Source organism: Solea solea, chromosome 7 (genome assembly GCF_958295425.1).
Source record: "Solea solea chromosome 7, fSolSol10.1, whole genome shotgun sequence".
Classification (NCBI taxonomy): domain Eukaryota; kingdom Metazoa; phylum Chordata; class Actinopteri; order Pleuronectiformes; family Soleidae; genus Solea; species Solea solea.
Genome location: NC_081140.1, coordinates 16,356,155 through 16,372,207, shown reverse-complemented (window position 1 = coordinate 16,372,207; position 16,053 = coordinate 16,356,155). Strand labels below are relative to the sequence as shown.

At 41.2% G+C, this 16,053-nt stretch overlaps 1 protein-coding gene across 5 annotated transcripts in view; it reads right to left on the bottom strand.

Annotated features, from left to right (window-relative positions):
• Window positions 1-16,053, bottom strand: part of LOC131462426 (syntaxin-1A-like) — a 49,134-nt gene that overhangs the window by 16,670 nt on the left and 16,411 nt on the right. For all 5 annotated transcript variants that reach the window (XM_058633641.1, XM_058633642.1, XM_058633643.1 and 2 more), the window contains exons 3-5: window positions 13,027-13,126; window positions 1,819-1,893; window positions 270-343 (exon numbers count right to left, since the gene is read on the bottom strand). In XM_058633641.1, the coding sequence (XP_058489624.1) occupies window positions 270-343; window positions 1,819-1,893; window positions 13,027-13,126 (249 nt within the window). The remainder of the gene's footprint in view (window positions 1-269; window positions 344-1,818; window positions 1,894-13,026; window positions 13,127-16,053) is intronic.

Genomic DNA, 16,053 nt, shown 5'->3' with positions numbered 1-16,053 from the left:
ATGTAAACACACTGAAAACATAATAGCTATGTGGAGTGTTTAAGCTCAGAATTGTGAAATGTTTCCGTGTTTAGCAAGTCATTTTTTAAAAAACAATAATTCACTGGTTTCTTTCATTCAGGAGTCAAAATCAACCTTCAACTATAACATTTTATCAGAATAATTATCAATATCGACGGATTTGAAACCTTTTCTTCATGATGTCATCACTTAGCCCACAGTTAGTAAAAGAAATACTATAATGTAATAAATAAGACTATAGACTATACCTGTGTTTTGCGTATCCTCAGGTCAGCCGACGAACGATTCTGCCCTTCCTCTTGCTCGATGCTTTGCTGGATACCTGGAGGGACACATGACATTATACAATCAGACTCCTAGTTAGTACTGGTCCTTAAATACAGAACTAAACACACAAAATAAAGCCGATGAACACCATTGGCTGCCTCTAGAAGTTATAAGTCACTCCACAAACGTCTTTATCCTCCAACCACAGCACAATCACTGTTGGGATAAGTACTTACCACACGACCAGGTGGCAAATGTGCAATTAAACTGATTATATAATACTATGTATGAAAATCACAGAAAAGGGTGAACGTTTCTCTCAAATGTTCTATGTTAGGGATAGAAGAAATAAAATTGCTTGGCTCCAGCATGAGGATTTATCCCTGGGCGCCAAAAGGTTTGACCAAGATGAGGTCACTCACACATAAACGCATGTCAAGTGATTATGCGAAGGTATCCTGTGGCAACAACTGATGTGAACTGGAGCGGCACAGTGAGAGGCTCGTGATGCAGAGCCGCTTCTGCCTCATAGCACTTATGTCATGTGTGTATCACATCATATACAGCGTAAAAAGCACTCTGCACTGCAATGTGAGGATACAGCACATGTGTATATGTGTGTGTTGGAGGCTATAATCTTAGACCTCTCTGCTCTGAAGTTATCTTTTACCTGCCAGAAAAAGGGATTTTATTTCTGACCTCTATTCTTTCACACCTCAGCTCTGCAGGGAGGCACAGCACAACGTTGCATATAGCACAGAATTAATTATGTGATGAACACAGAGGAACAAGAACAAGAGATTGTAGAACTCACACACACACACACACACATGCATGCTCTTATTGAACAATGGATTCAAGGAAAGGTTCACATTCATTATTATTTATGCACATTATTTATGTGTTTTACAGTAACATTAGTCAGTTCATGTGCACAAGTGTGAATAAAACTCAGCGTGTGCTCATGCAGATTAATCACAGCAAGGGACACCAGTCACTCTGCCTACTGCAGTGTACCCTGTCTCTTTAAAAGAAGCCGAACCGCCACATTTTTACATACTTAACATTTCTGCATGAACGATTAATCAGCTAATCTGTCACAGTGGAACTCTGCGATCAATCGTTGAAGGCTCGCATTGTGGAACCTGTTTCAACTGTACAAATAAACCCAGTGCCACCAGATTCAAAAAATAGCTTCTTCCCAAATGCAATAATGTCATTACACAAACATAATTAAACAAACCCAGTCACTCACTGCCACTTGTTTGCACATCAATACTTTACACTTTATTTCTTACCGCTCTTTTACTGTTTTCATTTATTTTTATGTGTGTCCTTTTATGACTTATTTCTTGTATTTACTGTATGCATCAGTGGAGAAGCGCTCCTCATTCTGCTGTATTGTTTAAAGTGCAATGACAATAAAGGCATTCAATTCAATTCAATTATTAAAAAAAAAAAGAGGAAATATTGAGAAACAAATATTAATTTCAGCGCTAGCAGGAGGAACTAGAATGGAATAGTACTCACTCTTTAATTTGGAGCGCACTTTGTTGGCCAACTTCTTGATGTCAGCCATAAGATCCTCCAGCTCAGCTTTAGTTTCTGAGGAGAGGAGAGGAGAGGAGAGGAGAGGAGAGGAGAGGAGAGGAGAGGAGAGGAGAGGAGAGGAGAGGAGAGGAGAGGAGAGGAGAGGAGAGGAGAGGAGAGGAGAGGTTAATGAGCATGAGCAATATTACTGACACACAAGATATGACAAAATCATAATCAGCTTGATTCTCCATTTTTGCCTCCTTTGCAGACAAAGTGCCAGCATCCCTGTCTCCATCCTGGTCTACACCCCTCAAACAGACTCTCTGTGGTAGAAGCAAGGAGTTGAAAACTCACGTGGGAAGAAGAGTACATGTGGGTGTGAAGCAATAAGATGCTATTTTGGCGACCAATAAAACAGAGAAACAATCTGAGCTACAACAGGATGAAAGCAATGTCAGCAGCAGGAGGATGCTGTCAGAGAGTGGAAGTGGATAAAACAATTAGAAGAAGATAATCAGCACATTAACTGATGATGGACACAATTATTCTCTCAAGGGAGAAAGTCAGGTTTTACACACAAAACGTGCTAACTAAGTGTGAAAAAGGAAAAAGTAAACCTGAGAAGTCAAACCCCCGCCTGCTTCCACATCCTTCACACAGCTGACCAATGGACACAGCAGATAATGATCGCTCGGGCTTGTCAGGATGTCAGAATCAGACACTGTTTAACTGTCGGCCACAGGTGTGAGAGAAGGGCCTTTCATACAGTTTGATCAGTGATTAAAATAAAACCTTAAAGAAAAAAAAAGGACTCTCTTTTCTTTTGATTGTTCTGTAATTCAAAATAAACAGAGAAGAACAGTGGACCATCTCTGTGGAGCGATCGAGCTGTCAATTTTAAAATATTTAAAACATATCTGAATAGGCATAATCAACAGAGATTTTTAGAGATTTTTTAACTCGGACTAGTATTGTGTTTATCGATATTGAAAACTGTTATTTTACTTAGGTAAGGTATCTCTGTAAGCTACCTTTACCTTTTCATCTTCCCTGCATGATTTCTGCATGAATGGTTATATCACATACAACTGTATTTTCAAATAAACAAATAATATAAACGCAAATATACTTCATTTATTTTCTCTGTTGAACTTGTTTTGTAACTCACACGTTAAACTAGAACAGATTAAATAAAGTTCTTACTTTTCTGTGTGCAAGTGCCATCATGCAGAAAAGGATTTGACAATAGCAGAGGATTGGCCAAATGACACACAGCCATGGCACTACATGAATACTTTACGTGACACTGTGTGACACTTTGATGATGAAAAAAGTCATAATCACAAACAGTGAAACTAAATATTAACTCCAGAGCTGTTAAACTAGAACAGCTCTGTGGCGATGGTGTATCTATTATACAGTGAACAGCAAAGCATCACAAGCTTTTAATCTTCTTAACAGACACATTTCCATATCAGTGGACATCAGCCTGTGGTGCATAGAGCTCAGTGGGACAAAGCACTAACTTATGAAATAGCATTATGTCATGCTGGAAAAGACAGGCTCATCTCAATGTAAGACAGATAGAAAACACAGTAAGCAGGTGCTTTTGCTATAGAGAATATAAGGGAAGGCTTGTTCTCGTTATACCACAGTTTATCTTTGGTGTTGTTATTGCAACCACCAACATGGAACGGAACCCCAGACGAAATGACTGTTCTTCAAAGGTTCAATATGCGATACTACAAAAGGTATGTATCAGGTAAGTGAAGTGTCATTTTGCAGTGCCAAACCTAACCCATCATTGGCCTTTTATTTCTCCTTGTCTAAAGTCTTTTTAGCCAAAGAAAATAACAGAGATACTTGGCGAGAGGCAGTACATGTTCTAAAAACATCACAGTATGACAGTACATGTTAAAAATCTATTGGAACCATTACACTACAAATACAACATATCCTGATGTACAGCATCCTAACCCATCTGGCTTAAATATGGTAATGGTCATCATTGCAATCATTTAAATGAAATTCTTGCCAGTGGCTAAATGTGGGCAGGATACCCTGGGATTGTCAGGGTCAGATACTGATCTAGGGTGGTGGGCTGAGACCCACAGGGCAAAATGAATAAACAGCAATTTATGGTGATTTATGTTCGTTAGCAGAACAAATCTTTCTTCACGCTGTAATCACTGATCAATAACAGAAGAATGTAATGTAAAACATGTAATTCCATTCCTTGGAAAATTACTTTTGAATGATTAAATAGTAAAATGTGCATCAACGATGATAATCACAACAACCTGACAAGAGGTCAGCTGCACTCGCAATCACAGAGATGATGACACTAAACCTGAGTTTAGTTTTGAGCTGATTGTGTGTGTGTGTGTGTGTGTGTGTGTGTGTGTGTGCGTGTATTTATTAAGGAGTTGGATTGGATTTCTCCCTGGTGGTTAAGAAAGAGTGGAGACCAAACTGCTTGATCAAGTGTGTATTCAGCCTCATTATTGGCCGTCTGAAACGAGGAAGAGCACAGACGCTGCTGAATAAGTAGAGGGAGAAGCAAGCAGGAAGCAAATTAGAGGGCAAAACTGAGAAGTCAATTGAGCTGTGGCTTCACACTCCATTCCTCTTCCAGACACTCTCAAATGGAATCCTCAGGTCACGCTTGTTGCCATCATTAAGACTGTGTTGTTGCTATGGAGATGTGTGCAGTTGGTCCTCTCACCAGCTTCAGATTGTTTCAAAGTGGTAAAGAGAAGGAGAATCAGGGCGCAAGAGGGAGAGATTCTCTATAAGGAGGAAATGTGGAAGACAATTTTATACAAATATAGTAACGGATCAAATTTAACAGACGTCTGTAGTGTGATATAAATAGTTCTTGCCAATATTTTAAAAATATCTATTAATGAGCCCAACCTGGGGGTTATGTGATCCTCTGATCAAAGTGGGCAATTTAAGGCCGTGTACGGCATCGGCTGACAGCGAACAGACATGCAGTAAAATGTATGGTTGTCAGTGTGAAACAGTGATTTCACCGCCAATCCAGCGAGAGCTGATTTTGATCTTTGTCATCCAGAGGCATGCGGCTACAAACCAGACATGAAACGACAGCTAATTTTGTGAGGGTAGTTTCTAAATAAAGCTCAAGACAATAAAAAAAAAAAGCAACACAATTTTTCCAGCCAAAATCTGGCACGCACTCTCGTCCTCTTGCTTACTTAGGGTTTTTCAGCAGAATTTTGCAGCATCTTCAAAACATAAGAGCGGCACAATCTCAAACTGCTGCTGATAACACCGAGCAGGATTTTATTAGACTCATCCCAAAACTAGGACATTGTAGTTAAATTCATACGAGATATGATCATTCCCACAGCTGTCAATTTGCTGGGAACAAATTAAATTGTGGTGTGTTTACCCAGACAAAATTAAATCCGAATGACTGAAAGAATGCAGATAAGCAGAAAGAGAAAAAATGAACACACACAAAAACACACCTGGGCTAAAGTTAATGAGCTGCTGATGATAGATTAAGAGGCATGCCAGTGGCATTGATTTTCTTGTTTACTTAACAGCAACAAAGTGGACAGATAATATTTTCTAAAACCACTGTGTTTTAAATACTTGTGTTTAAAATAATTACAGTTTATTTACAATGTATAATTGAATGTACAGCCTGAGCATTTTGGGGGTTAACAGGGGTTTAGTTTATTACTCGGAGTGCGCGGGGATCAAACCAGGAACTTTCATTGTATGGTCATTGTACTGCCAGCCTTATCAGGACGGTCCTGTAAATACATCAGTCATCAGAAACATTAGGATATACGAGCATATTGACAAGATTTAATAAAAGATAAACATCCTGAATGTCCAGGTCAATCTCCTCCTACATTAAGCTTGGACATTAATACATCAATGTTGCTTCTAGTGCAGCAGCACTTACATAAGAACGTCATCCAAGTTTGTTGTTGACTGCAGGCACTCTGTATCTCAGACTGATCAAACTGATTAGAATAACATTGGCACAAGTGTGTGTGTGTGTGAGTGAGAGAGATGGATTTGATGTCAGGGTATAGTGACACTGACAAGACACAAAGCCAATTCTGTCTCTTCCTCTCTAATTCAGGGTCAATTGCTGCCATTCCAGGCTCTAACATGCAGCCATTTCTCTTTTTTCCTCCATCTCTCAGTCTTTCTCAGTCGTGTCTCCTCTGTAAATATATCACCAGGCCTGTCTGTGTGTGCGTGCGTGTGTGTGTTTGCTCCGCTCATTGATCGTCTAGAGTCCAGGTGTCTGATGTTCCAGTGAGACAGAACCTGAGCTCATCGCTCAAACATTACTGATGTTTGTCTTGGTGGAGAAACAAAAAGGTAATGACAAACCTAAAAGTCAAAAACACTAAGCTCTACATGAATGAAGAGTTCAGATACATCACAGAGAGCAGAGAACAGATTATCTGGTTAAATGATCCTGTCGCGTGAAGACTTGACCGATGTGATTTTAATGTCATTGGATGCATCAGAGTCTCCCTGATTTCAGTATTAAACATGTTTGATGTTTACGACTGAACAGTGATCGGGCGTGAGAGGAACATCGCAATAACTAACGACAGAGCGAGTTTACTGTGCTGCCCACAGTGCCACAAGGATAAATGTGAAGACCGTCCACTAAGCCCGGGATGGTAGAGATAGAGGACTAAACTGTTGATTTATGGCAACAGTAGGATTGCTTGTTTAATGTGTCCTGCGAGATGTATCTCTGTGTCTGTCTAAAATCCCAAATCTCTGGAACCTCCTCCCTGAAAGTGTGTGGTCCTGCATCTTGTGTGCTTTCTCAGGATTGAAACATTAAAAATGGGTCACAAAGTTCTGTGTCTGTGGTCTCCCATGTTTTTAAAATGAACAATTCTACACCAATAATTATAATACTGTTTTTGCAGCGAGTAAAAAAAAAAAAAAAAAATAGTACATCATTTTTCAGGTTCCATTCAAGAGCCGGTGTGAGTGTTGTATTTTAATGTCTCAGCTCACATCTCCAACTTCTCTTCCACCTGAAACATCTCCCCAGACAGTATAGCGAGGTTGCTCTGCGTTAACATGGCAGCGCTCATGTCATTCCCACTCTTGACATTTCGATCGACATGAGAGCGGCAACACAACGTGCCTCTCGCTGTCCGATGATTGAAGAGCCAAGAGGACAGACGGTTAGACTAATCCATCGTACTACCTCTGACCTCCATTAATGTGTGCACGCCTCTCTGACTGTCCTTGGACTCGCACACTTTTACAAATCATATTAACTTCACTTTGAGATAACATCCTATCATATCTCATTATTCCACAGTACAGAGCTGTGTTCTAACGTCTCCAACGCTACCTTAGATACAGAGACGGAAGGACGGGGGGTGTGTGGAAAAAGATGGTTAAGGAAGAACAAAGAGCACACCAAGACCATCGGAACCTTACACAACACATTTACATTTTGGTGGAGGGGCTTTGGCAAACGGCACTCAGAGGGTGGGAGCACACTCAGCCAAAAACTAGACTCTAGAAATAGTAACACTCACAGGCTGCAATTAAAACAAACATCTCCAGAGCTGCCTGTTGAGGACTGTTTCGGAGTCAGTGTAAGGATGCTCTTTAGAAACTGGATTCTGAGATGTCAGAGGGAGCAGAAAACACTAGTTAGATGGAAAAACAACACACTGAGAAATGTTGTCAAATAAACTCTCCAGTGTTTTGAGTTAAGGAGCAGATTCTCAGCAGGAAGTCTGAATGCATTCTGCAGTATGGTGGCAGTTTAGCATACACAAAAAACTGTATTTTGGGTCTTTATAATGTCGTGTTTCTGTAACGCAACTACTCATTTGTCCTCGAATTATAGACATTATTATACTGGAAACTCTGAGACTGATAACACAAGTGCTTTGCCACATTAACAACAGACATTTGGACATCACAGGACAACGGTGTTAAAAACTGGTCAATTTAGAGTGTCCAGTTTGCCAAATCTGCATTCTTTTAGACTGTGGGAGGAAACCGGAGAACCCGGAGGAAACCCACGCACACACGGCGAGAACATGCAAACTCCTTGCAGAAAGGCCCTTGAAAGGCCCTCTTCCTGCTTCCATGAAGCACGAGTGCTGACCACTACAGGCAAAAAAATGTGAAAATCAAGGTTTCATCTTCACGTTGTGTGAAGACAAACCGTAAAATATAAACTCACATATCCGATTTCCACAGATTTAACAGATTCAACCACACCTTTTATCCACTGAGGAGGGACCACAATGACACAATTGTAACCTACAACTTAAGAGAGAGGAAATAACAGTTTAGAAGAGATGAACTATGCCTACAGTAGTTATCACCCTTCAAATGAGAACTGCTGTGTAAATTTATAATGCAGCACTGAAAACTGTCCTTATCTCTGTTACACCTCAGCGTGGGAGAAAGGACACGAGCTAGAGGTGTTGACAGCAGCAACAGTCACCGTACCTGGAGAGCTGCTTCATCCAGGTCTCCCTCGGAAAAAAGAGATTGTTCCCACTTTGCATTAAAATGTGCCATAATGTGTCACAAAACAGTACCTACTCAACGTGGGCGGAGTCATCACTGCACGGCTGCATGAAACTGCCGTGACTCGGTTTTACATGCGACACTCACAAGCGAGTGACTTGTGACTTGTAAAGCAGTTGTTTACAGCGTAACTGAATCATTAGAATGAGTTCATTAAAAAGATTTGTTCAGTACTTCCTCCATGACGGCAGCACAGATTCTCAGTCACTGGACTGAAATACAGCGGCAGGGTTTGTGGTGCCGGTCGCGATCAGCAGTGCTGTCGCTAAATACACCAGACTCCTCTGTTAAATATTGAGATTTTAGACATTTTCCTGGTAATTGTTGCAGATTAACCCACGTTTTTTGGCAGTGTTAAGTCTTTTTAACTGATCTACAGTTCGGCATTGTTCGGCTTCTTGTGTCGGACGTCTCTTCCTGTGATGGCACTCTGACCAATCAGTGGCCGGCAGTCTGGCGATGTCACGCATAGTATCGCCTCAGCACGCTTGGAACCTCGCCAGAGCTGGTACTAAAAAAAGTACCTGGTACCAGGTGCCGAGGCGAGGCGATGCCAATAGTGTTTGTGTGTTTTGGTGCAAGGTGAAGTGAAAGGTAGACAGAGAGAAAAAGGTAGTCAGGAGGTGCTGGGTGAATCAAAATTAATTAATATGGAATGTGATTTAAACTTTAAGAAATGATGTGAACTATAATTGTGGTCAGAGAACAGTGCCACTAATCTGTCCTCAGGATGGACCTTTTTTTATTCCACGAGTCTAAAGTTAGAGAACAAAAATTTTTTCAATCACCATCTCTGAAAAGGCCATTTCATTTTATACCAACCTCACACTCTCCTGGGAGCCGCCGACCATTAAGGCCACTGATGCTGCCACAGAAGACGCAATCAGCACCGACTGTTGACCTTTTCTGTGTGAAATCTATCAAGACCACAGTCTTATTCATCAAAATGAGATGAGAAGATGCCGTGCTGCCCAAGTACAAAGCAACAACAAACACAGTAACACGACAAGCTCAAACAATTCAATTACGTATCGGGAAGGATGAATTCAATCTTGTTTCTAAATATAAAATGCATTTGTGTCTTCCTTTCCCTCATCATAATGTACTTGTGAGGAAACAAAGGTTCAATACTCATTATGATCAGGCAGCTATGACCTCATCCATCTTCATTATTGCCCACACAGAGCCTTAACCACTTGCAATGCATGCTTAAATTCCCTGGTAGGAATGACTGTTACCATGTGTAACGCAGGGCTGAAAGTAACGTGTCCACATGCATGTGTGTGTGTGTGTGTGCGTGTGTCAAAATGGGCGCTGCAACTGGGCTGGAATTAACTCTGTGGATAGCAACAGGAAAACGTCTCAGTCAGCGAACACAAGAGCTCCCACAGCAAAGGGGGAGGAAGAGGAGGTTGGTATTGTGATGCTGGTGAGGTGGGTGGCTTGGGAGACGTGATGTAGTTATGAAAATGATAAACTGTGTCAGAAAGAGGATGTTTATCACCTGACGATGTTACGCTGTGAAATGCCTTCATAAAAAGATGATTCCTTCCACCCTCACTTCTCCATTATCCTGTTTATCCACAGACTGGAGGGAAACACGACTCCGTGATCATTCTCACTCTTTCAATAATAGTGGTTTAAAAAGAAAGGAAAGGGAAATAGGGAAAGTACATTCTCATCAGTAAGTTTGATTTGCTTGGAGGAACATGCTTTCAAGCAATAGTGCAGGCAGAACAATGTATTTTCCCCAGAGTGGAGAAAAAATGTCAAATGTCAGCGTGATGGTGGGAGGGCAGGACATTTCTGGACATCACACATTCATTCAGTGTGTGCCTCTAGCATGGCAAATACCATGTTATGCTTTTGCTGTTTATGCTACTTTCCTAATCTCACCCAAAGTGTCTTAACATTAATCTTGTGTTGCCAGGAGTGGATAAAAAAGTAGTAATGAGAAACACTGATTAAACTTTTTGGTGCTTAGTTTTGTTTTTTTTGTTTTATTTTGCACAATTTCAACGGCCTAACGCACCACGCACGTTACTGGTTTTACCGATTTGATGATAAGAATGCAATCAGGGCACCATTATGAGTTAGTGACGCACACATTTATACACACACGCCATGAGAAATGGTGCTCGAGAGACAGAGCAGCTTCCTGGTAGAAGGATGATTTTAGTCCCCGTCAGTGTCACAATGCAGCAGGCAGACAGAGAAGAACAGACTGACCTCTCTCTCCGAAATCTACATCAGCGGTTGACTGATGTGCATTTATCAGGGGGAGACACATTCACACACGATGAGCATCAATTTCAGTCACAGAGGAGATGGCTTTTGGAAGAAATTGTATCTTAACCCTTCTCTCACCATCCTGCATGCTCCCAAACCGTTTGTGATATCTAGAAAATTCAAAGACTATGAACTGGCGACCTATCCAGGGTGTGACCCTGCCTTTCGCCCTATGTCAGCTGGGATTGGCACCTCGACCCTCATGTGGAGGATAAAGCAGTAGAAGATGGATGGATGGATACCGAAAAGTAGAGAAATAGAGCTTGGCACCCATATACCTGTCATTACGGTAGCCCTCAGTACTTCCGTGGAACGACTGTCCGATCACAGACGAGATTCACCAGCGCGTCACACGTTTGTGACGTCAGCTTCTCAGTACCGTAATGAACGGTTGAATAACTGCCAGATATTCAAATGTTAGAGTTATCTTGGAGAAAGGGGCAGAAGCCAATAACATCAAAATAAATCCAGGTGTGCTGAATATCATGATGGTCATAAGAGGGTCATTGCTGCTGATGTTGCTGTTTCATTCATCGTCCCACTCCTAGTTAAAGGGCTCATCTGACACCTGCTGCTACAGGCAGATCAATGCCTTTGGCGAAAGGTGGAGGGGAGGGAATCAGTGAGAAGAAAGGGCATTGGGAGGTGTTACTAGTATAACATCCCCCTCATGTGCCAGGGTTTTGATCAATGCCCTGACACAAATGAGAGAGGAAGAGGAATGAGAGAACACAGACGGTAGGGGAAGGGGGGGGAAATGAATTGTAGTTTGCAGCACAGACTGAATAAAAGCAAAGAGAAGTGCGGCACAAAGGGGTGGAGGAGATATGAGAACGTGAGGAACACGGCAGACAGTGTTAACAGCGGGATTAAGAGGTAAAGACAGGGCTGAAGAGTAATGGAGATGAAGCAGACACAAGGAAAAGAAAGCAGACTATATTGAAACTTCACAGTGAAAGTATAACATCTTCAAGGTTCTTCCATTTTATCACGTCTTTATCAACAGTCTGTGTGGTTTCTGTCTTTTTGCTTTTTTTTCTGATCAACTGTTACTCTTTTTCTTCATTTTCCTGTAAGAGATGGAGTCATTGTTTTGGCCATTTGCTAAATTTATTCAGCTCTTTTAAATGACAGCGCATATGAATACATTACGTTTGTTTTCTTCTTCCCATTAAGAGCTTCCCTCACTTGTTATTGAATCAATGCTGGATAAAACATTGATGCAACCATTAGGCTGTGAAAGAGTAAGTAAACAGAAGGCTTCAGTATGTACAATGCAACCTCTTCTTTAAATCACCTCCTTCAAACCTAGGACTTCTCATAGAGCAGAGTGGGCTGAGCACTACCTCTGTGGTCACATTGCATATTGTTAAAGACATGGTGGCCATTTATACAGTGAAAATGTTGGGGTTTATTCACATGCTGCAAGTTTTCAGCCCCACGTATGTGTTACCAAGCCGAAGCTGCCTCATTTAAACTACACAAACACATGTTTATTGATTAAAAAAATTGACCTGCTCATTTAAAACAATGTTTTCTGTGAGGACACAAGCTGATTTTTTGCAGCGCTGCGGTAGCTCAGCTCACCGTGTGTCTATGGAGGAGAGAGAAGAGCAGCTAAACTCAACATATGCTGATGTAAATGTTGCAGAAAAGTTGTGGTGATTGGTTAAACTTGTGTTCATCTTTGCCATCTTGACTAATGATGCAAAATAATAGAAGTAGAAAAGTCATTTAGTCAAATACATGAATAAAATCAAGTTTGGGTTGATTTCTACTGAATATTCACTCATATTGGACTACATGGTCTGACGTGCTGATCTAAAATCTCTTCTGTGTTTGGTTGGGCTGAGATCTGAAGCCAGTTTCACAGGACAAAACTCAAAATTTAAAGATTTCAAAATTCATCCGTTTCACAATTCTGCCATGAATTCTGGGTAAATTAAGATCGCCGAACCTGAAAATCATGACTCTTGACATATTTGCAGCACGGTAACATGAGTCAGTTACAGGACGCTGAGGAAACTATACAATTTAAAGCATCTGTAGTGTATTCCTATTTAAATGTCTAAAAGTTTAAAGTTTTCTTCCTTTCCATCACTACCTTTAGAAACAGTGAAGAAGCGAATCAAGCGTACTCGACACTTCAAACCCTTCTCAGCAGGTCCTGTGGTGGAGTGAGTTTTTAATCAAGCTAATCACAAGTGCAAAAACTCCACCTGACCTCCTGAGACACTCATGTCTGTTCAGAATTACCACAGTACTTTTTTTTTGTGAAGGTCCAACTGTGTTAAGCATTCGAGAATTGAACTTGAAGAAAAAGAAAAAAGACAGTCTTACTCTCATCAGGGTTAGGTGAGGCGAGGATGGCGCTGTGCTTCCTCTTCACCTCTTCGACCTTCTCGGCCAGAGACTCAATAAAACCTCGGATTTCTTCCACCTGGTGTTTAAGAGAGACACAAAAAAGGGAGCTTTTAGATTAGGTGGGGGATTTAGGGACGCACTAGTGATTAGCTGTAGTTAGTAGAGGGACAATGATGAAGCTGACTGAAGGTGGTTTATGCAAAAGATGTATATACATATACAGCAGTATACACAAAACTATTTCAATCAACAACATGCATTTAAGTGAAACTGACTCAGTCAAAACAACCTGTAGTGTTAATCGGGAAGTTAAGCTGTGAATGTGTTCATCAGGGCTGAGAAAGGAACATGGATATAACTGACTGTTATGATAATCGATTACTAAATGAACCGACAACTATTTTGATAATCGATTAACCGGTTTGAAGCTTCTTCATTTCTTTGCTCTGGAAAACAAGAAATCATTAAGTGAATCATTTTGGTTTGTGGACAAAACAAGACATTTGAGAACATCATCATTTCCAGGTTTGACGAACACCGATCAACATCTTTTAAGGTTTTCTGATATTTTATGGACCAAACGATTCATCGAGAAAATAATCGACAAATTAATCGATTACGTTGGTTGCAACTCTAAACTTGACAATTTGACAACTGAACAACAAAATTTTATTTCCATGCACCAGAGTCAGAGTGATGTAAGTGACAGTGTTTTGGTGCTTACACAATCCTCAGTAAAATAAAATATTCATGTGAAGGCTATTACGGACGAAAATGAATGTGTTTATTCTCAACACACCATGACTGCTGAGGGTTAGAGATGATCAAAACTGTTCTCATATCTACAAAAACTCCAGATGTTATCTCAGCTCTGCACTGAGACAAGAGACCGGGAAACAGCTCATCTGACGTTACCCTAAAGTTTACATTGTGAATATTATGGGTTTTATACAGACTAAACACACTGTGCGATAGAGCAGAGCCAGGCTCGCTGATTCCAGCTGACAATTGGAGATAAAAACTTTGAATTCTGCCTCTGAACACATGATTCGGTGCATATCACATGCAGACCCTCCATTGAACTCTGCACTTCACAGCATCTGCCACCAAGTTCCACGTCTGACATTGTCCTCCCTCCTCATCACAGCTGTGCTGCCTCTGGATCAGGTAACAGCTGGCAAGCAGGAGGTTACATCTGCTGGTGACTTCATCAATTCCTGTTTTCTTCTCAGTCTGTCATCTTCCCCTGATCACCATCTCCTCCTCTACACCTGCTCCAATGCAGGCCGGCCTGTTCTCCGTTCATTCATCTCGACAACCCATTCATCTCTGGTTTGACTTTTCCACATTTCCATTCCATTGCCACTTTAGCTTTCCTGCTCACAGCCTGGGTCATTATTCTCCCATTATCTCTTTACTTAATACACAAAATAGGGGCCTCTGTCTAACAAATGTCAGGCATCAAAAACGAGAAGGATCCGGGAAGGAACAGAAGGAGACGATAAGTGAGCAGAAGATGAAAGCACTTCAGGTTCTCTCTGGTTAGACGGTCAACATGCGTCAGTGAGTCACTGTGCACGTCTCAGTTCTCATAAGACATCAGGCAGATTTTATTGGTGTGGGACATAAACCAATATCAGGAACTGCTAAGAATCTCTCTCTCACACACACAATGCTAAAGTTTTTGACGTGTGGTTGTATGAGGTACGGATGTACAGAGACACAGACACAGAGACTTGACCCACTGCTACCTTCATCAGTCACTTCACGTGTGTTATCTTATGACTTAGTTGTTTGAACGTTTCTGTTTGGATCTACCTAAACAGAAACCCAGGAGACCAGCAGCTCCTGTGTCCCTGCATCTAAAAATACTCATTTTGTCTACAGACTGATGCAGACAACAGAGTACATTCAAGTGTATTCTTAGGATATAGTAAAGTTAAATCGTTTAGCCAAGTGGTTCAAATTTTGTAAGCATGCTGGTAGCTCTATTTTCATTTATTGCTGAGCCTCTATATCCACGAACAAGGGGAACACCAGTCCCTCATGCAACCTTTAAAAAACCTGAACTATCATTTCAAAGACCACACTACCAATATCTTACCTTCTCTGTATTAATTTCATGTGCTTATAGACCATGATTTTATCTCAGGCAAAACAGGGAAACATGGTGTTTCAAGTTTTCCATGATTCCTTGAATTCACATTTGTATGCCCAAAAGGCTGGAAGCTTACTTCTGGCAGGGTGGTGGTGGTGGTGGTGGTGGTGGTGGTGGTGGTGGTGGTGGTAGCAGTAGTGTTAGGTATTTGTAAAGGGCTTGATTACAGAGATAAGGTGCAGCAGATCTGGCTGTGCTGACGTCAGGAGACAGAGTTAATGTCTTGTTAAAGGAATAAACCTATCGTTGGCTACAGCAGTTGGTTCCAGCAAAAACAAAACAAAACAACCATTTGCCCGAAGCAGTATAAATTGAACAGGTACTTCCAGTGAGGTACAGGCAGGTACAGATAAGGGAATTGATCTAAGTGTTTGTATGTGTTGTACATGTACATGTATACCCACATAAACAAACAGATCGATGTCAGACATAGGGCAGTAAAAAACATCTTTGTGTACAGCTACATACATGCTGACACAAATCCCACAGCTTAAATGTTATAAAATCAATATCCACACTCGTGGTCATGTAAGTGGTTGAAGTGAAGGACGGAGGCCTGCAGCGCGCGGTCCCCCCCACTCTCTGCTTCCCCTATAGATCACCACTGAAAGCATAATTAACGCTTCCAGTCAGGGTTCAAACCTGATTACTCCATCACTCCCATTGCTCCCTTAATCTTCTCCCTTCGCTCTCTCACAGTCATGTGTTATTACCCGTTTGTCCTCTGGAGCCTTTACCTCTTTACCATCTTCACATCATTCTTTCAAACAGTCAGTGCGTTTACATGCATGTTAAAAGTCTGATTATAGTTAATTAATGGTATGTAAACACATTAGTTAGACTCA